At 37.8% G+C, this 23,054-nt stretch overlaps 1 protein-coding gene across 3 annotated transcripts in view; it reads right to left on the bottom strand.

The window, feature by feature from the left end:
- Window positions 1–23,054, bottom strand: part of MSH3 (mutS homolog 3) — a 223,320-nt gene that overhangs the window by 22,282 nt on the left and 177,984 nt on the right. For all 3 annotated transcript variants that reach the window (XM_023545593.2, XM_064273635.1, XM_003407981.4), the window contains 2 exons: window positions 17,820–17,977; window positions 905–1,091 (listed from right to left, as the gene is read on the bottom strand). In XM_023545593.2, the coding sequence (XP_023401361.1) occupies window positions 905–1,091; window positions 17,820–17,977 (345 nt within the window). The remainder of the gene's footprint in view (window positions 1–904; window positions 1,092–17,819; window positions 17,978–23,054) is intronic.

The following is a 23,054-nucleotide window of genomic DNA, read 5'->3' as shown; positions in this document are numbered from 1 at the left end:
GACAAGCTGACAGACACATACTGATGTTACTTTACTCCAATTTCCTTAACATGTAGTTTCTATAATAATTAAAGAAAAGTCACTGAGCTACATCTTTTTGCAAAGGAATATAAATTCCTTTTAAAAGACGAAAAAGTATACATTTTAAAGTAGGGAACATGTCATAATTAAGGTATGTAATTAAATAAATGTTTAGAGTAACAAAACTGAGGGGGAGGAATGCAGAGAAAGGAAGACACAAAAAGGAATAAAATGAAAAAAAAAAAACAAAGAAAAAGAAAGGCCGATGTACAGATAAGACTTAGGGGCTGAAAGACCAAATTGGACAGATGGAGTAAATAAGAGGAGAGAGTTTGAAGGAAATATAGAGATGTAAACTTTGACACAAAAATATTTCATACTGAGATGCTTAGATACACACTCTGATGAAAAGGCTTAGGTACCAAAGAGTGATGTAGCAAACAGATACAAAAGAGATCAAAGGCCTTATATTCAGATTTTTTAGGATACAGCTAAAACAGATTCCACAGGGTAAACTGACATCATCTCCTTTTTGTTCTTTCCTCAGGGACTGGACTGCAAATAGATTGTACCTTCTCTTGATTTAGAGCTTGCCAAGGATAATTAGGTAAGAGTCTTGGGTGAATATATTGCCATGGAGACCTTTCTCCTGCAGACCAGGTTTATTGTGCTTCGGCAAAGAAAGGAAGACACATCAAAGATTTACAAACATTACTTAGGACTAATCTATCTCAGCTCAGTGTATAGGGTAATAATGATCAATTATGTGGACAGGGTCAATCTTAACAATTAAAAATAATTTTGAATATTTAGATACTCAAGTCAGGAAAACTATTTGTGTAGTATGTACCACCAACATACAAAAGGTATGCAGGATACTTACATCTCTAATAAAATGCTCAAGTGTAGCATAAGCAATGGCGATTCCATCATGGGTGCTTGTCCCTCTTCCCAACTCATCCAAGATAACCAAGGACTGTGACGTTGCTTTTCTTATTATTTCTGCTGTCTCTGTCAGTTCTTCCATAAATGTACTCTGTCCTTTACATATGTTGTCTGCAGCTCCCATCCTACAAATAAGATGAAGATACTTTGATTTTTCCTCTGAACTTCCTTATTAGAAAGCCAAGCATCATTTTATGAACGATAAATATAAAAGACCCCCCAAGAGGTCCATATATTTTGACCCAATAACAGCTTAAATTAAACAGAAAAAATATATGTTGGAAGAAATGAGTGCCTAGAACAAACTGTATCTTGTAGAGAGCCTGTGGTATTGGACAGAGTTACTGCAGAGTAGGGAAACCCTTACCCATTGCCCACTGCTGTCGAGTCAATTCCAACTCATAGCGATCCTATGGGATGGGGTAGAACGGCCCCATAGGGTTTCCAAGGAGTGGGTGGAGGTTTCAAACTGCTGACCTTTTGGATAGCAGCCAAGCTGCTAACTACTTCAACACCAGGGCTTGAGGGGAATCCTTAGTCCTGCTTTTTCTGACCATTCCGAATCAAACTTTTGTTACACATAGAGCAAAACAAGTGTCGCTGTGTCTACAAATCCATGAGCACTAACTAGGATACTGTACAATTAAAGGTTTTCCAGTGTTTCCTTAAGAATATTCTACACTGACAATGAAGTACAATGAAGAAGCACATATGAAATAATTCACTTACAAAACTTTTTATTAGGACTAGAATTATAGATGTTTAATGACTCATATAGCAGCTAATATAGGTTCACAAAGTGGACTTCATTGAACACAAGTTTCTGTCAATGCCAAGAAATGCACCCAAAAGATTTTATTGGATTTCTCATCTGAAAGTGTTCTTGTTGTTGTTAGCTGCCGTCAAATTGGCCCCCAACTCAAGGCAACCTCATGTGTTACAGAGCAGAGCTGCTCCATAGGGTATTCTTGGCTGTAATCTTTGCGGGAGCAGTTTGCCAGGCCTTTCTTCCATGGAGCCACTGGGTGGGTTTGAACTGCCAACTTTTAGGCTAGTAGCCAATCGCAAACTGCTTACACCACCCAGGCCCCTTCTTAAGTATTCTTAAAGGCATTAGTATCTGTCTTAGTTATCTTCTGCTACTATAACAGCAATACCACAAGTGGACGGCTTTAACAAAGAGAATTTTATTCTCTCACAGTCTAGGAGGCCAGAAGTCTGAATTCAGGCTGCCAGCTCCAAGGGAAGGCTTTCTTTTTCTGTCAGCTCTGGGGAAAGGTCGTCATCATCAATCTTCCTTGGTTGAGGAGCTTCTCAGCGCAGGGAACCTGGGCCCAAGGGACTCGATATACGCCTGGCTCTTGTTTCTTGGTGGTACGGGGTCCCCCTGTCTCTCCATGTCTGACCTCCTGAACACTATTTGCCTTTAACCCTGGCAGGTTGTGAGCTGACATAAAAAAGAAATCTTTGGCTGATAATGAAAATTCTCTGATAAGGCAAATAGATGGAGGAATCTTTAGTTCTCAAGCATTAAAGTAACAAACAAGCATTGGATAAGCTTTTTATGCAACAGTATGTTTAAGTATTATACTTGAGAGCATCCTATAAACAGTAAGTTAATGGAATGTTCTTGCTAGAAATTTCAAGAATCATAGGATTCTCCTGGAACCCTGCTGGCGCAGTGGTTAAATTAATCCACTGCTAACCAAAAGGTTGGCAGTTTGAAACCACCAGCAGCTCCACAGGAAAAAGATGTGGCAGTTTGCTTCCATACAGATTTAGTCTTGGAAACCCTATGGGGTAGCTATGAGTAGGAATCCACCCAACGGCAGTGGGTTTGGCTTGGGATGCTCCTGGGGCAGATATTTTTAGGCAAATACACACATACACATATAAACATTTAGCATATGACAAAAATGAGATTTCAAATCAGGAGGAAATGGATGAATGATTAATCAACAAAAGATGCTAGCTAATTCGTTATTTCAGAAAAAATAAAGATGTATCCCTATTCCTGTGTGGTTTAAAATCAGAAAGGGTAGGCATCAAGGTTGTATCCTTTTACGACACTTATTCAATCTATGTGCTGAGCAAACAATCTGAGAAGCTGGACTATATGAAGAAGAACGTGGTGTCAGGATTGGAGGAAGGCTCATTATCAACCTGGGATATGCAGATGACACAACCTCGCCTACTGTAAACGAAGACGACCTGAAGCACTTACCAGTGAAGATGAAAGACTATAGCCTTCAGTATGGATTATACCTCAACATAAAGGAAGCAAAAATCCTCATAACCAGACCAATAACCAACATCATGATAAAAGAAAAGATTAAAGTTGTCGAAGATTTCATTTTACTTGGATCCACAATCAACGCCCATGGAAACCCAAAACCAAAACCAAACCTCATCCTCGAGTCGATTCCGACCCATAGTGACCCTAAAGGACAGAGCAGAACTGCCCCATAGTGTTTCCCAGGAGCGCCTGGTGGATTTGAACCACCAGTCTTTTGGTTAGCAGCCGTAGTTCTTAACCACTATGTCACCACGGTTTCCAATGGAAACAGTAGTCAAGAAATCAATGACCACTGCACTGGGCAAATAAATCTGTTGCAAAAGACTTCTTTAAAGTGTTAAAAAGCAAAGATGTCATTTTGAGGACTAAGGTACGCCTGAACCATGCTATGGTATTTTCAATCACCTTATATGCATGTGAAATAGGACAATGAATAAAGAAGACCAAAGAATTAATGCCTTTCAATTATGGTGTTGGTGAAGAATACTGAAAATACCATGGGCTGCCAGAAGAACAAACAAACCTGTCTTAGAAGAAGTAAGAAGCCAGAATTCTCCTTAGAAGTGAGGATGGAGAGACTCTGTCTCATGTACTTTGGACATGTTATCGGGGGGGACCAGTCCCTGGAAAAGGACATGATGGTTGGTACAGTACAGGCTCAGTGAAAAGAGGAAGACCTTCGATGAGATGGACTGACACAGTGGCTGCAACAACAGGCTCAAACATAGCAACAATTCTGAGCAGGACCAGGCAGCGTGTCGTTCTGTTGTACAAAAGGTCACTGTGAGTTGTGACCAATGACAGCACCTAACATATGGAATGAAAATTCAGTGTAATCATAGGAACCATAAACATACCAGGAGGTATAGGTGAAATTTAATCTATGGGCATTAGTTGGATTGCTTTTCATACCTGACACTGAAAATGGAAACTGGAAACAGTTTAAATGGATTTAACTACTTAAAATTCTCAACCTTTGTATAGCAAAAACATATCATGGAAGAGTCAAAAGACAAACTGCAAACTGAGGAAAATATTTCCAACACATGACAAGAGGTTTCAATATACAGAAAATACAGTGGCTCACACTGCAAAGCAAAATGGTGACTATTTCAACATAAAGATAGGTAAAAAAGCTAAATCACAAAAGCAATGAACTCATCCAAATATTCAATCTCATTAATGTACAAATTTGAACAAGAGTAAAATGTGATTTTCCATCTGTCAGTGAGCACGGATCTGTGAGCAGCCTCTAAGACCTGAGAGTGGCCCCCAGCCGGCAGTCAGCAAGAAGTTGGGGACCTCAGTCCTACAGCCAGGTGACAGATTCTGCCAATGACCTGAAACCGGGCCCAGTTCACCTCCAGATGAGAACCTGGCCTGGCCAACACCTGGACTGCAGCCTTGCACAGGACCCAGCTAAGCTGTATCTGGACTAGAGTTCCACAGGTTTCCAGAGACCCATAGAAAATTTGAAATAATAAATGTGTGTTGCCTTAAGTTGCTAAGTTTGTGGTAATTTGTTATGCAGCACAGAAAATGAATACAATTCCCTTGTTCTATACATAAGAAAGATGAGAAATTTGGGGGTTTTCTTGGATTCTTCTTGCTCCCTTAATCTTGAATATCCAGCCATTTTAACACTCTATTTTCAACCCCACTGCTGCTTCGCTAGTTTAAACTCTTTGGTCTGAGTTATTCCAATAGCCTAACTTTTCTCTCTACTCTCACTTTCTCTAACAGCTAATGCATCTTTCAGCTTGCCAGCAGACTCATATATTAAAATCAACAAAGTCATACTGACCCTCATGCTTAAAAAGGTTTCCTAATGCCTGGAGAACAAAACCCCCAATTCAAGACCTTCTGTGTGTTTTGGCCCCAAACCTCTCTCCAATCTCATCTCCTTCTGTACTGCCCCAGGGATCATATGTTTCTGCCACAAATGCCACATAGATTATAAACAGCTTTATTGAGATATAATTCACATACCATAAAATCCATCCTTTTAAAGTGTATATAATTCAGTGGCCTTCATATATTTAGTTGATGGCACATACTTCTATCCCTTTGTGCTTTTCCTCATTTTTCTAGAATAATCTTCATGCCTCTCTTCCTGCTGACTAAAAGCCCTGTCTTCCTTGAAGCTATTTCTGCATAGCTGTCCCTGATCCCTCACTTAGAATCTGCCAGAAGTGATTCTTCTTTGTCTTCTTCCTAGAAGTAAATGCTAGCTGAGAGCAGGCCTCATTGATTTACCTTTGTATTACCCTCAAATGTCAAGCAGGGTGTCTTGTACATAAAATGTTCAGTACAGGTTGAAATGAATTATTTCTTTCCAGGGTTGTAATATAACTTACCCAACTCAAATCTCTCAAGAAAAAACAATATCGTGAATGTCCTGAATTAAAAGTTAACCAAAAAAAGAATTGACGGAAAATTTGTGGGAAAAGTTACCAGGCGCAAAAGGATATAAATTTGCGTTTTCTTTTGTGCTTACATATAAATTGTACTTACAGGCTGTTGCTCAGTTTATTCTAAAAAACATAAATTAAAAAAATATATAATTCTAAGAAAACGGAGACAATCTAAATTTTTTAATGGGATCTCAAAATTAACTTTTAATGTTTTCATGGTGAGCTGATTATTATAATAATATGGTACCTGGTAACTAAAAAAAAGGAAGAAAATTAGGACCCCTGGTGATGTAGTAGTTAAGAACTCGGCTGCTAACCGAAAGGTGGGCTGTTCGAACCCACCAGCCACTCTGTGGGAGAAAGATGTGGCATTATGCTTCTGTAAAGATTAGAGCCTTGGAAACCCTAAGGGGAGTTCTACTCTGTTCTGCATGATTGCTATGAGTTGGAATTGACTTGATGGCAATAGGTTTGGTTCAACAAAAAATTCTGCATACAATCTCAATAATATTCATTTGTATTTTCCACTCAGTTGAAAAAAGTTGCATTTAAAAAGTAATTCCAATTTTTATTTTTTCACAATGACTTATTTAATGTAAAAATGCCTTTCTAATGCTAAGTTGTTAGTGGTGAAGTCAAACCTATGCTAATGAATTATAATTTTGAAAATGCTACTTTTTTTTTTTTTTTAACTTTCTGTGTTTCCAAACTGTCCTTGCTAATACCCCCAAGGTCCTCCTCACTGAGAAGACTAACAGATTCTCCATCATGCTCTCTTTCAGATCTTGTCACTGCTGACCACTCACTTCTGATGATGTCAGCATAAAAGCCCAGACAACCCTTCAGTCACCTTTTACCAAAAAGCCTGTGCTGCCAGCAAACATTTCCTGCTGTCCAACCTAGACGAACTATTGACAGCAAAATATAATTATTCTAGACAGAGCAACTAATTACCCTTCCTCTAAAAATTTTTTCCATGCTCAAGTTCTCTACAGAGAATTGTCACATCTCCCAACTGTTCCTTCTCCTTTGACAACGGAGGAGCTTGACATGAAAGAATGTCTTGGTGCTGGGAGAGGTCTTGGTAATCATACTCTCATTTTACAAAAGAAGTAGTAAGTTTCAGAGATCAAAATACTTTTCCAAGGTCACAGGGCTAATTTGTGGCAGAGAAGGGACAAGTACTCAGGTCTTCTGACTCCTGGCCTGGGAATTTTTGCATCACCCAACATGTCTCGTTATATTATTGCGCTGTTTACAGCCAGGCCAAATTTCAGAGGTACATGGATATATTTTTAATTTTGCAATGGTCCTAATGCTACCACTAAGCCAGTGGTTTGCAGATATCTTTCTAGTTGTTAAATCTTTCATTCAAATGAAATTTTACAAGGAAACACACTGTGGAGATGAGATAGAGGAACGATGCTCTGGTCAAGAAGCCAGCACAAACAGGCCTTTCTCCCCATCTAGAGGGGTTCTATGAACTTAAGTGTACTATAGGACACTTGGAAAGCCAGTACGGTGGCAGCCCATGCACTATTTTTCTGTAACACAGAGTATCAATGTGCCCAGCTGACATTTGTGAAATTCTGACTTATCAACCAGTCAGGAGGCTACTGGGCAAGTATGTGTTCTAACTGTGGGAACTCTTTATTAATAAAAATTTTCTCTGTTGACTTCTTTTCAAAAATGTGGAGTCTGTATATTTTTTCCAAAAAATTCCAGCAATACAGTGACTTTTATAGCATTCTTGTGACACAGAATTTTATAAACACTTTTTTTTTTTTCACTTTGGCTACTAGAAAACAAGTAAATTGGGCTTTCTAACACCAAACAGTAACCGTGACTTTATCTTATGTTTCTGTTTTCTCTTTGCCCTAACGTCTTTAGATACCATCTTCCTCTCTTATTATCCTGCTATATTGTCTATCCCAGTAAACCGCCTAAAATAAATTTTTGCAGCAAGGCAGAGTATAAATAAACAACAAAAATTGTTCATGCATTTTTTTATTAAGTCAATAAGCATTTACAAGACATACTACTGGACAATGTTTTTGAAATTTTCCAAACGTTGAAATGTTTCAGAGATTGAAAGAATTCTAACACCTGTGTATTATCATTCTGTCTTCATGTATATTCGAATGTAGTAGAAAATAAAGAATGTATTCTTTAGACTTCATCTTAATGTTAGTTTGCTCTGAGTAGACAGAAGGTTACAGTTATGTGATTAAGGAAAAAAAAATCACTCTGATATTTTTAGGAGTGGTGGCAGACTAATCTTTCTAATCCCCCTTCTCCCTCCTTCCCTATAACCTTTATATAGGTCAACAAAGCTTAATAAAGCATTAGGTGGAGGAAAAAAATTACTACTTTTTGAGCCAGTTTCTAAAGTCGATAACAGTGTCATGAAAATTTGAACAAGTGTTTGTTTTTATGGGATCTTGATATTTTGAGATAACATTCTAGATATTTCATAATTATAGCAAATGGGATGGGTCTCTGATGTTTTACATCACAATCTCTGGGCCTTATGTAAAGAAAATGCTGGATGGGGGAGAAATGCTGCAATTAATGGAAGAAAAGGGGATTTTTTTCATATTGGATGATACACAGAGTATATTAAAATTGTTAAAACAGAAGCATTGATTATTTGTATTGCATTAGAATTCTTTCACACACTCTACAGTTTTCATAGGAGGATTTTTATGTTAGCTAATTTGGCTTTTTTCTTTAACTAAAAGTGATCCCATCACCTCATTTTGCTAGAAAGTTTATAGAACTCGGTCTAGAATGGGTGCCTAGGCATCTTGTTTTTTTGGCATATTACATAAATTTTACAAAAGGAAAATACTTTCCTAAGTAACAAAGTACTCTTGAGACTGATGAAATTGTTTTCTCCTGGACAGATTTCTGGGTTCACGGAATTGGGGTGACCCACCCAGGCCGTCCACTCTTAGGTGTCCTTTTGAACCTTAAAGGAACTGGTTCCCTGGAGTCACCTTCAGGTCAAACAGTAGCTTAGTAAGCAGCTTAGCTAGAGCATTTTGCCTTAGGCATTGCGTTCTCTTGGAAAATTATCTACCTGCAGCCAGTGCAGCCAGCTTTGGAAACAGGAACTCCAGGGTCTGACTAGAGGCTGTGTTTTAGGATGTATGGCCTGTCCTTGGTGATTTTGTTTCTGTAACTGACAGATCCTTAAACCCTGCTCATGCTTTGATGTTATCTTCTGATAAATTAACATAACAATGACCAATATAACGGGCTTTCACTGTCCTCTCTTCAAAGCGCCTTCCTGGTATGTCTGGGTGATGCCGCCCAATTCAAATCATATCTACTCTTAATAAATATATTCGGTTACATTAATTTTTGGTGTTTCTCTAAGCATTTAGGTTTTTGATAATTCAGATGAGTAAAAGGAAGAAAGACATAAACAAGAAATTTTAAAATCTAAGAAGAGGAAAAACCTGCAAAAGACACCAATTATTAAACGACATGTAGATACCACATGGTATTTAAAAGCCGTAAAAACTGTTAAGTAGTGAAGCTGTGTTCCATTTAAACATAATAATTAACTCAGAATGAAAACATAAATGATTTACCTCTATATGTGTGCATAAAAAAAAAAAAGAAAAAGAAAAAAAAGCCCAGAAGGCCATCTATCTAAACAACAATCATATCCAGACGGTAGAATTACAGGTGATTTAAAAATTTTTCTTTTTTGAGATTTTCTACAGTTTTAAAATTTTGAACAATGAACAAGCATTACTTGTGTAATTAGAAAAACAAACTTTTTCTTAAGCTGCAAATCATGCATTTAAGTACACTACACAATATTGTATCATAAATGATGGTAATTACCAGGTTAAACAAGCTTTCTTCTACCAAAGGGAGAATCAAAGTACTTCACTAGCTTCAATGAAATTATTTTAATAGATAAGAAACATGGCTCTTTCTTTAGTGTAATCCTTTCTAATAATGACTGCATTCAGATCACACTGCAGTATTTAAAGTCAATGTATAAGTTATAACACTGAACTGCAAAATATAATCAAACAAAAACTACTGCGGCAATCTTTCAATTTCAATGGAAACATTGCTAAAAATCAAGACAGGAATCTAGGAAAATGGTAAACTTGTACTGGCTCACATGAAACAATGTTCACTGGAGCGGTCGACAAAGCACCTGCAGGTTACGTATGAAGGACATGGTGTTTTCCTATCAAAGTAACCCTCCATGAGCTGACTGGCGCATCATTCTCTAACACACCAAGTAGTCCACTCTGCTGGGAAAGTCCCAAGAATTTCAAAGGAAAATAATTAATGGAGCAAATGCTCTTTCTCAATCTTAATTATATCTGTGAAAAACATAAATAATTATCAAAAGACAGATAAGATTAATCAGCCATCAGGTCATCAAAGGAAAAATAAAATTGTTCAGCTATGGAGGGAAACTCATACATCCTTGATCACTGAATAAATACTACAACCTCAGAACATCTCTGATACTCAATTCTTTTTATAAAGTATCAGGAGTTGAACTTGAAACAAGGGTTCTTAACTCTGGACATGCTTCAGAGTCCCATGGCAATGCTCTAAAAACAGAGCTCCTGGGTCCCTTTTATCACACCTACTAACACAGTACCTAAAAGGCAAGGCCTGGGACCTATATTCAAATTCAAACCAAATAAACTCTCAGGTATTAAATTCATACAACTACTTCCAATCAAAATGATGAAATGAGATCTCTTGTTTCTGCTAGACATGGCTATACCAAAAAAAATAAAACATTGTCATAGAGTCAATTCTGACTCATAGCGGCCCTATAGGGCAGAGTAAAACTGCCCCACAGGGTTTCCAAGGCTGAAATCTTTATGGAAGCGGATTGCCCCATCTCTCTCCTGTGGAGCAGCTGGTGGGTTTGAACTGCCAACCTTTTGGTTGGCAGTCATATGCCTAACCACTGCACCACTAGGGCACTGTAGGAGCTAAATAAACCACAGAGACATTTATAAGGCAACACTTCTGACGCCAACAAAATCCTAACAACGTACTCATTCAGCAAAATGCCACTTACCATGCGGTTTTTAATGCTGGTATTTACTACCAATTGGAAGATGCATATTTGATAGATTCAAGATTCTTTCTGTCCATGAGGAATATATTTTATTACAGACTATAAATATACCACAGTGGTTGTTCGATAAATCTTTGCTGAATTAAACTGAACTAAATGGAGCAAACAAATCAGTTATCCACATGGTCAAAAGCAAACATTTAAAATAATTTAAGCAGTTGTATGCTTATTACCTTCCAATTCGATTTCGAAATGAACATAGTGGCGCTGTTCTGAGTACACAGCATTCCCCGAAGCAGGTGCCATAAGACGGAGTCTCCATGGGTAGCATGGCATGAAAATGATTAAGCGGGGGCCATTTAATGTAAATAATCCCATCTACCAACATTTAATTGACATAAGCAGAAAAAATTACTCTGAGAGAAGAGACCAATTGCTTTTGCTTTCTTTCAAGCTATTTTCTAACCAGACTTAATAATTCATTGCTTTTCTAAAACTTAATTAACTGAGTCTAAAAGGTTGAAAGAGATTTAAGTTTGCATTTGTCAGGGTAATATACAACAGATCTTATCTCAGTGATGCACTCAAAGAAGTTAATGATCCTTGGAAATATGTGTCTAGAAATGTTTCGTCAATACCTATCATGATATACTGATATATCATTTACAGCCAGATTTACATGTTTGCCAAAACGTTACTTAAAAATAACTAAATCTGCTTCTTTTCCAGGAAAAGGTTCAAGTGACAATGAACAACCTGCTGGTTAAGAACTCAGCTGCTAACCAAAAGGTCGGCAGTTTGAATCCACCAGCCACTCCTCGGAAACCCTATGGGGCAGTTCTACTCTGCCCTATAGGGTGCGATGAGTTGGAATCGATTCAATGGCAACAGGATTATTCTGTCTATACCTAGACGTAAATGTTTTCCCAATAAGATCAAATCTTACATAAAGATTTGATAACTTTTTCAGTTCTATGGAAAAACCTAGTTAAGCTACAATGTCCTATTTTAGATGGCACTTTAATCCGAGGGGATTTTTCAGCCAGGTTTCAAAAATCTAGACTAAGAAACATACTAATACTTATTTTCTATTTATATTAAAAATTCTATGTCAGTCTTTCAACATAATTTACTGCACACTTAACTACATACCGGGCATAGGGGATACAAAGGTGTGCAGATAAGCACAATCTGTCTCAGCAGAGCTCGTGGTCCAAGAAGAACATAAATGTTTGTTTCCTGAAATCTAACCAAATGGACCCCCTAAAAACTCGTCTATCTGGTCTTATTAAAAACCATCCAACACAATAAAAAGTTTTTAAAAGACATTAGAAACCCTGTGAAGCATAGTTCTAATCTGACACACATGGGGTCACCATGAGAAGGAACTGTTTCAACAGCAACTGGTTGGTTACCTTTGGGGAAACATTTGAGCCAGATTTGTGGCTTATTCACAGCAGTGTTGGTCATTATGGGACAAATATTTTACGCCTCCTTTCTGGCTCCATTTTAAGCCCTCATCCTTATCTTTATACTATTTTGCTTGAATATTCTGTATGTACACTGCTTTAATTCCTTTCTAGAAGATGGCAACAGGATAAATATGAATGAATGAATGAATGAGCAAATAAACACATGCATATACATACTTCTCTGGTATTTCATGATCTCACTAAACTGTAATGATTTGTTTTTTTATCTCACTTACTAGAGTTGAGAGCATCTTAAGTGTCTTATTTAGCTTTGTATCCCTAACACAGCATAAAACCTTGGCATACTACATGGGTTTAATAAAAGATGCTTTCAGCAGAACAGGGTTTTGATCTCATCATTGGGACAATGCTAAGGTTTCCTAATATACCACTATAGTTTCTATGACATAGAAATGTAATGGCTACCTTATTATCATGTACCATTCCTCATACGCCACATGTAAGATTACTTCTCAAATCTGATCCTCCTCCTGAATTTCTCAATGTTACTAATAAGCACCAGTGTTCTATTTTCTTGGTCACCTGTGGCTCAATGTCTTAAATCTTTTTCTCTAGTTCTTCATCTATTTTTCTTGACTCATTCTAGTTGCCAAGGCCTGTCAGTTCTAACCCTACATCTCTCCTCTGTCCCCTGTCTACTTCCACCAGTCTTATCAAGATGCTCAGGGTCTCTCCCCAGAACCACTGAATTACATCATCCCTTCACAGAGTCTGTCTTTCACAGTTCTGCCAGATTAATCTTCCTCAAACCTAAATTGTAGCTCTGATCATATCACTTCCCTACTCATAAATCTCCAAGGACTCCCCATTGCCTATGTCATTAGTTTCCAATTGCCTGATCTTGGGAGCCCTGGTGGCGCAGTGGTTAAGAGCTATGGTTGCTAACCAAATGGTCAGCAGTTCAAATCCACCAGCCGCTCCTTGGAAACCTTATTGGGCAGTTCTACCCTGTCTTGTGGGGTCGCAATGGGTCAGAATCAACTGGATGGCAACAGGTTTGGTTTGTTTTTTTGCCTGATCTTGACTTAAGGGTCAATTCAATTCAATAACCCTGTTCTTGAGTGTCTGTATATGTACGAACAAAGCAAAATGAACAAAGCAAAGCTGTTGATAAAGGGAGGGAGAAAAAAGATGTACAAAATATGAAACTCATCTTTTTGGAACGGACACACAGTAGTAGTGAGTGGGTACACACACAAAAAAATGATAAAACTAAAAGAGGTAAGAACTTTAGGACAGAAAAATAAATGTATTATGAAAGCACAGAGATGAGGTAAATTTTGGCTGGGGCAATCAAGGACGTCTTCATGAAGGAGGCAACACCTGAGCTAGCTCTTGAGCAATAGGTGGGATTTACAAAGCAGGTGGAGGGGCATTTCTGGCACAAGAAATAGTATAAAGTGAAAAGACAGGTGGGAAAGTGGTCTCTCACTCTGTAACCAGTGATTTGTCCTGCAATTTCCCAATTCAGATTTTGCTGACAGCATCCCGTGGTGTTATTTACATCCCCATGTCCTTCTTTGCCTTATAAATTGGCAGATAAATTTAGACAGAGATTCAGGTTTGATTTTTTGGCCAGATGACTTCATAGGTTGTGCCATAAACTTCTACTTCATGACTGGTTGTCTCTCTTCTGGTGACATTAGCAGACATTTATGATTATTGCCTAGACCTAGTATTTCATCAGGGGTTGCAAAATAGTGATCTTGTAATTGTACCATTCCTTCTGTATTTATTAGCTGGAACACTTCTATAAAGAGAAACTTCCCCTCAGCAACTATTTGAAAAGGCTAGATAGTTGCTTGATTTTTTTTCTCTTTATTTTTCAGTTTTCATCCACTAAAGTGACTAATGATTTGTTTGTCTGTTTTAAAGATCATTAAGAACTCATTCTACCATCCTCCAAAAGTAGTCAATACATTTTTTAAATTTTTTAGAATAATTAGTAAATTCATGGGTATAACATATCCCACTGGATATGCCACTTAAACATATTCAAGTCTACCGTTCAAAAAACAAAACCAAACAAAAGCTAAAAATCTATCACTGGATCTCTCTCCTCCTCAGTCTTCCCTGATGTCACCTGTGCTGGCACTATCGCTCACTCCTTAACCCCCCCTCCCCCCCACTTAGCTGACTCCACTGCTCCACTTAATCAGTCTTGCTAACGTCACCAGTGACACCTATTTTGCTAAGACCTTTTATCTCACTTAACTTTGCAGTACTGTTGACCACTTTCTGACTTCTTGAAGAACTCTTTCCTCTTGCTTCTACGACACTGAAATTTGCTGGCTTCTCTCCTACCTCGCTGGTTACTCCTCCTCTGTTGGTTTTTCACACTTATCTTCTTACTCGGCTATGAAATGCTGGCAGTTCTAAGGCTCAGTCTTGGAACATTCCTTTACTCTTGTCCAAGACGATCATATCCACATCTGGGACTTCAATGACCACTTACATAAAGATGATCTTGATCTCTCCCTCTGAATTCTAAACTTTATATCCAACTACTTATGTGGCAGCTCCCCTTGAATGTGATTAAGTAATTCTACTTAATTGTATGAAGATAAAGTCAGAATCTATGAAAAAAAACACTCTCTTCCAGCGAATGCTAGCATTCATAGTCATTTCTGACAACTGCATTTATCTCAGCAATCATCTATCCCCAAATCCTGCTGATTTTATTTCCTGAATATCATTCAAATATGACTCTTTTCCATTTAAACTAGCACCACAAACCTAGTCCAAAGTACTGATATCTCTTGCCAAGACCACTGCAAGAGCCTACAGATCGGGCAAATTAAGTCTACGCCCTAGTGGTGGAACAGTTAAGCGCTTGGCTGCTACCGAGGAGTTGGCGGTTGTGTTGTAGTAACATCAGAACTCATCTAGCTTCCTTAGGGATAAGAATCACCATCAGCGCAAAGTGGATTCCCATGAGGTAGAGGTCAAACATACCGCTACTCTCCGAATTCTTCACCATTTCTGATACCAGCTGTCCTTCCCATGGCACTCTACCTCTCTGCTGCCTTCAATAATTTGTTGTAATGGCAGCCCTGTTCTGTCACATGGGGTTGCTGTGAGTCGAAATCAACTCCACTACACCTAACAACAATCTACTCTGTCTTTCTCCATTCTCTGCGTTACAACCAATGCAGACACATGATCATGTCAAGTCCTGCTTAAAACCCTTCAATAGTTTCTCGTGAATCTTATGATAAACTCCTAACATGGCCTATGCTCTATGTTTCTCCTTCCTATTCTCCAGCTTCATCTCGAATCCTGCTTCCCCAGTGAGCTACCCTGAACTCCTCATCTCACAATGGTTCTTTTTGCTAAAGGACCTTTGAACACGCTGCTCCCTCTGTCTGAAATGTTCTTCCTTTCTTCTTTAACCAGTTAACTCATCTTCAGATAGGAGCTCAAGAGTCACTTACTAAAGGAAGCCTTCTAAAGGCTGTCATATGTTAAATGCTCCACTAGCATATGTTAGATGAATGAATAAATGAAAAGAAATGGATAAATACCTAACTTGCCTGAAATTAGTGTGGCTCATCCATTTCCAGAAGGCTTAGACTTGTACTCATTATATGTACTTTATACAAAGGGTACAGAACAATGTCTATAAATTGATAACATAATATTCTTATTACTAATATTTTTTGGAGCCCTGGTGGTGTAGTGGTTAAGAGTGCAGCTGCTAACCAAAAGGTCAAGGGTTCAAATCCACCAGCTGCTCCTTGGAAATCCTATGGGCCGTTCTACTCTGTCCTACAGGGTCACTATGAGTCGGAACTGACTTGACGGCACCTAACAACAACAACAACGGAAAGGTTACCTGCTACTATTATTGTTGTTATTATTATTACTGAATTCATTCCTTGTGGCAGAAACTGTTTTTTGATTACTTCTGGATCTATTCCCGACCACCCTTGTCCCTTGCCTAAGTTCATTATAGTAGCTGGACAAAACTAAATTCTGATTTTCTGTTACCCCTGCAAGTACAACTGTCTGTAAGACATAGTTCTGACCACTGACATATAAACAGTTTTCTGGGAGGCTTCTGAAAAACTATAGATTTCTTTAAATAAAGGTGGGAGGGGAGCTATAGCAGTTACCTTCCCCGTTTCCCTCATGTAATATGAATGTGATGGCTAGAGTTCCGACAACCATCTTGCAACTCTGAGGGCAAGTCCAATGATACCGTAGTGCCACTCAATGTCAGAACCGGCTGCCTATCTCAAGACTTCCTGTTATACGAAAAAAATAAACCCTTGCTTTATTTTCTATTACCCTATTTTTACGCAACACATGCTTTATATGTTTTTTGCCAACTGTACAACCCCCCCACGTGTTCTTTTCCCAAACGCGCTATTTTCATTACACATGTGGATGTGATATTTATGTGGGTGCATTTGAAAAAAAATACAGTATTTGTATCCAAAAACATTCTTAACTGATACTTTGCTCAATTACATGAGTCTCTTCCAAACAAATCATTTTACATTGCCCAAGATAGTTTTTGTTCTTTCTTTTTTGTTTCTTTTCCTTTCTTCTTTAGTCAATTTGTCACTCTCCCTAATTATTTAACCAAAATAAAGTACCTACTATATTTATCTTACAAAACAGAAAATCAACTACTTTTAATTAAAGAAAAATGCTTGAAATTTCTTATATTCTTATAAAAAAATATATATGGCCATCAGAATAACATCTATTTGGTGACAGAGCATCAAGCGGATTTCAGATTGCTTTATTTTGTTCACTCACAGATGAAAAACCAAGCTTTAGAAGTAAAGTATTTTAATGTCTACCAACATATATCAATATTAGCATGCAGCAAGTATTATATAAATATGAAGCTGGAAAACATATCAGGCACTCTACACACACAGCTTGATTCTACAAATATAGGTTATATTTCCTTTTTAAAAAATGTACATTCAAGAGGTATAAGTAATACGTTAAGAACTGATAAATCCAAAGGCTTCGAAGAGATTAAACTGTGAGTTCCAGTTAGTGAGACCAGGATATTTCACCCATATTCCTAATATGGCATAAAATACAGGTTTATATATCGAGATTCAGAACCTAGAGAGTTGCATGTAATTGTCTTAGAGCTAAAAAAAAAAAAAAAAAAAAAGCTGAAATAAATTCTCTTGAGCCAGTCCCTTTTTCAGGCTGGCCTCAGTTCCTCACCTACAAAGTGGAGACGGTGGACTAGTTTTCAGACTATGCTCTGTAGAGCTTAGCAGCCAAACCTCCAAGCCCTCCACCATTCCTGATTCAGGCAAAGCAGCTTTGCTTTTATTTCTTTAAATATTGATCTTCCACATAAGGTTTTGTTTAAAGTAAGAACTCTGTAACTCAATATTACTTGAAAACAACTGAGTAAGATGATCATCAGGTCTCTTCTAGCATTACTATCCGTGATGAAATGATTTCTTTTAAGCTTCTATGCTTCAAATATTTTAGAGTATATCTGTTCTTCTAAATATATATGTAAAAAGAAAATCCACATAACAATGTGGGTTTGATTTATTTTCAGAAATATATTCAAATGGAACTAATGTTTTTACCTTGTGAAAATGCCATCCACAATCCCAACTGTTGCTTCCTCTGCAGGAACGTAGGAGCCAATCTGAGCCATGATAGTGATCAACGCAACTTGTTTTATGTAGGAGCTCTTTCCACCCATGTTCGGTCCCGTAATTATCATTACTCTCTCTGAATCCCCCTGGAAAATTAAACAGCAGTTTCACATATTGTACTGGGGGGGCCTTTACTTCAATATGCTAGCAATAAGTATCACAAAAGAAAAGAGCCTCTCCTTGTCTTATATCTGAAAACTGCTATTGCAGAAAAGTAGATTCTTGGCAGCACACAGCTGTTGGGGATAAAAATGAAATAACAAGAAGTAACTGGCACTGGATAACTATTAGAGCTTTCTTGTTAAATATTCATTCATTTGCCTGTGTGTATGTGTTTAATATTGCTTCATTTAAAGTCTATCAATTTCCACTGTCCATCTTAACATTTATTGTTTTTATTAGGTGACATTGAGTCAATTTCAACTCAGAGCAACCCCACGTGACACAGTAGAACTACTCCATAGGATTTTTTAGGTTGTAATTTTTACAGAAGCAGATTACCAGTTCTTTCTCCCATGGAGCCACTAGATGAGTTTAAATCACCAACTTCATGGTTAGCAGCTGAGCACTTAACCACTGCATCACCAGGGCTCCTTCCAAAACAAAAACAAGTCAATTCTAACTCATAGCAACCCTACAGGACAGAGTAGAACTGCCCCATAGGGTTTCCAAGTTGTGCCTGGTGGATTTGAACTGCTGGCCTTTTGGTTAGCAGCCAAATTCTTAACCACTACGCCACCAGGGTTTTCCCAGGGCCCTTAAAAAAAAAAAAAAACCCGTTGCCATCAAGTTGATTCCGACTCATAGTGACCCTATAGGACAGACTAGAACTGCCCCACAGGGTTTCCAAGGAGCATCTGGTGGATTCGAACTGCCGACCTTTTGTTTAGCAGCTGAAACTCTTAACTACTACGCCACCAGGGTTTCCTTGGGGCCCTTAGCAGGTATTGTACATCTAATCATCCAAGGCCCTATTTTGGGTTGGCAGCCCATGAATTTTTTCAATTATAGATGAATGCCTACTGAAAAAGATTTATAATACCAAATCCTAGACATCAGTTTTATTATCGTTTTCTTCTGGCATTTCACCAGAACTTGGGAACGAAGCAGAAAAGTTAAAGCTCTTACAACTCTTGTGATGACTGTATATTGATCAGTTATAGTACTTGGTATGGATAGATCCCTTCTAAGGTAAACTGTCCAACTGTAGCCCCCTGTGGAGGTGTTACCCAAGGCATTCCTGTTCTGTGTTATCTGAACCCAGTATCCTTGGCAATACCTGCCTGGCTAAGAGTAGCCAATCAATAACTGACCAGTAGCCTCTGAGGTGGCCTAGCATAAAAAGCTCTTCTCAAACTAGACCAATCAAATAATCTCCTGGGGGTTTAAACAGAGAATCAGAGAGAGGTTTGATCAATTGATAATGGAGGAAAGTTGAAAAGAAACCCAGAATGGGGCCACAAGGCACTGGAGGCCATGAGTAAGATGTTATGAGGAAACAAAGTATGAAGAAAAGTTATACAGAGAAGATGTAAAGAGGGTACTAAGTAAAGAAGAGGAAGAAAAGACAAAAAAGAGCCAAGAGCAGAGTTGAGAAACTTCACCAAAATAATGGAATATTAGAGTACATACTTGTAAAGTCTTACTATTGAGGCCATAAAAAGAAAATTTGTCCCATCTCTAAAGTTTTTTTATATCCTAATCAACCATATAGTACATTATTACCAATCTCCCTAAAGCCTAGCCGAGGTGTTGTTAGGTGCCACTGAGTCGGTTTTGACTCACAGCGACTCACTGTACAACAAAGCAAAACACTTCCCCGGTCCTGCGCCCTCCTCACAATTGTTGCTGTGTTTGAGCCCACTGTCACAGCCACTCTATCAATCCATCTCATTGAGGGTCGTCCTCTTTTTCAATGACCCTCTACTTTACCAAGCAGTGGCTGATTCCTCCTGATAACATGTCCAAAGTATGTGAGATGTAATCTCATCACCCTTGCTTTCAAGGAGCATCCTGGTTGTACTTCTTCCAAGATAGATCTGCTCGTTTTTTTGGTAGTCCATTCAATATTCTTCACCAACACCACAATCCAAAGGCATCAATTCTTCTTCGGTCTGCAAAAAAGGTTGTGTCATTTGCATAAAGCAGGTTGTTAATGAGTCTTCCTCCAATCCTGATGCCCCATTCTTCTGCAGAGTCCAGCCTCTCAGATTATTTGCTCAGCATACAGATTGAATACGTATGGTGAAAGGATACAATGCTGATACACACCTTTCCTGACTTTAAAACATTCAGTATCCCCTTGTACTGTTCTAACATCTGCCTCTTGATCTATGTAAAGGTTCCTCATGAGCACAATTAAGTGTTCTGGAATTTCCCTTCTTCACAATATTATCCATAATTTGTTATGATCCACACAGTCGAATGTCTTTGCATAGTCAGTAAAGCACAGGTAACATCTTTCTGGTGTTCTCTATTTTCAGCCAAGATCCACTGGACATCAGCAATGATATCCCTGGTTCCATGTCCTCTTCTGAATTTGGCTTGAATTTCTGGCAGTTCCCTGTTGATACACTGCTGTAGACACTTTTGAATGATCTTCAGCAAATTTTTACTTGCGTGTGATATCGGATAATTTCCACATTCAGTTGGGTCACCTTTCTTGAGAATAGGCAGAAATATGGATCTCTTCTAGTCGGCTGGCTGTGTAGCTGTTTTCCAAATTTCTTGGCATAGATGAGTGAGCACTTTCAGCATTGATTCTGTTTGTTGAAACATCTCAGTTGGTATTCCATCAATTTCTGGAGCCTTGTTTTTCACCAATGCCTTCAGTGTAGCCTGGACTTCTTTAGTACCATTGGTTCTTGATCATATGCTGCCTCCTAAAATGGCTGAACATTGCCCATTTCTTTTTGGTATAGCGACTCTGTGTTTTCCTTCCATCTTCTTTTAGTGCTTCCTGTGTCAGTCAATATTTTGCCCATAGAATCCTTCAATACCGCAACTCAAGGCTTGAATTTTTTCTTCAGTTTTGTCAGCTTGAGAAATGCAGAGCATATTTTTCCCTTTTGGAGTTCTATCTCCTGGTTTTTGCACATGTCATTGTAGTATTTTACTTTGTCTTCTCAAGCTGCCCTTTGAAATCTTCTGTTCAGCTCTTCTACTTCATCATTTCTTCCTTTCCCTTTAGCTACTCGATGTTCAAGAGCAAGTTTCAGAGTCTCTTTTGATATCCACTTTGATCTTTTCTTTCTTTTATGTCTTTTTAATGACCGCTTGCTTTCTTCAAGTATGATGTCCTTGATGTCACTGAAAACTTCTCTGGTCTTCGGTTACTAGTGTTCAACGCATCAAATCTATTCTTGGGATGGTCTCGAAATTCAGGTGGGATATACTCAAAGTCGTATTTTGGCTCTCATGGACCTGTTCTAATTTTCTTCAGTTCCAACTTGAACTTATATATGTGCAATTGATGGTCTGTTCTGCGGTCAGCCCCTGGCCTTGTTCTGACTCATATTGAGCTTTTCCATCGTCTCTTTCCACAGATATAGTTGATTTGATTCCTACGTATTCCATTTGGTGAGGTCCTCGTGTATAGCTGCTGTTAGTATTGGCGAAAAAAGATATTTGCAATGAAGAAGTTGTTGGTCTTGCAAAATTCTATCATGCAATCTCTGGGATCATTTCTATCGCCTAGGCCATATTACCCAACTACCAATTCTTGTTTGTTTCCAACCTTCTCATTCTAATCCCCAGTGATTATCAATGCATCCTGATTGCATATTCGATCAATTTCAGACTGCAGAAGTTGGTAAAAATCTTCAATTTCTTCATCTTTGGCCTTAGTGCTTGATGCATAGATTTGAATAAAGTCATATTAACTGGTCTTCCTTGTAGGTGTATGGATGTTATCCTATCACTGACAGCTCTGTACACTGGGGTAGATCTTGAAATGTTATTTTTAACGATAAATGCAAAGCCATTCCTCCTCAATTTGTCACTCCCTGCAGCTAGGTCAGGGACCCTGTCTTCCTCTGTGATTATTCTCTCTTATTGTTACATGACTTTATAATAAGCCTAATGAATCTCCATTCCTCAAAGGAACTTGAGGGAATCTGTGTTTCTTGAAAAAGAAAGAGGCCAAAGCAGTAATAGCAGGAAAAGAGTGTTACAAGGAGAATGATGAAACTAATGATCAAAATAAAATTAAATTTCCTAAAGAAATTAAAAAAATAAAAAAAAGCCTATTATAAACAACCAAATATTTGGCATAACCAAATATTTTGAAAATTTAAATAAATTCCTTAAAATGGCAAAAATGATACAAAAATATAAAATCTTAAAAACTCTATATGTATTAAAGAAATTAAATTTGTAATTAAAAACCATCCCACAAGAAAAACTCCAAGCTCAGATAACTTCCCTGTTGTACACCTGTAAGCATGTAAAAAAGAAATAGCACCAATCTTACAAAAACTCTTATAGTGACTAGAACAAGAAGGAACTCTTCCCAAATAATTTCAGAAGACCAACATAACCTTGATACCAAAACCTGACAAGAACATTATGACAGAAAAATTACAGACCAATCTCATCCATAAGCATGCATCTAGAACTCCTTAACAACTATTGACAAACCAAACCAAGGGTATATAAGCCATTTCAGACTTTTGAGGAATACTTGTATTGGTTTAATATTCAAAAGCCAAACAATGCAGTTCTGCACATTAACAGAATAAAGAAGTGAAATCATAAAGCAACCTCAAATGACTCAGAGAAAACATCTGATAAAGTTCAATATTCATCCCTAAAAACAAACAAAAAAAAAAAGGCAGGAAAAGATTAACAGGTTGGAGAGAAAATAATGAAAATATCATTATTCATACATGTCATAATTATATTCCAAGAAAGTCTAATGAAATCTACAAAAAGTTATTACAATCAATAAATGAATTTAGCAAGATCTCTGGCTACAAGTTCAATATTCAAAACCAAACCCACTGCTGTCGAGTCATTTATGACTCAGCAGTATTCAAAAGTCAATCTTATTTCTATAAGTAGCTGGAAAATAAAACCTTTAAATAATACAATTTACCATAGAAAAATAATTTTTAAAAAACCTATGAATAAATATAACACATAAAACTACAAAATATTACTGAA

This window comes from Loxodonta africana, chromosome 2 (genome assembly GCF_030014295.1).
Source record: "Loxodonta africana isolate mLoxAfr1 chromosome 2, mLoxAfr1.hap2, whole genome shotgun sequence".
NCBI lineage: Eukaryota > Metazoa > Chordata > Mammalia > Proboscidea > Elephantidae > Loxodonta > Loxodonta africana.
The sequence above is the reverse complement of the archived record's forward strand: the minus strand, read 5'-3'. Positions and strand labels throughout refer to the sequence as shown.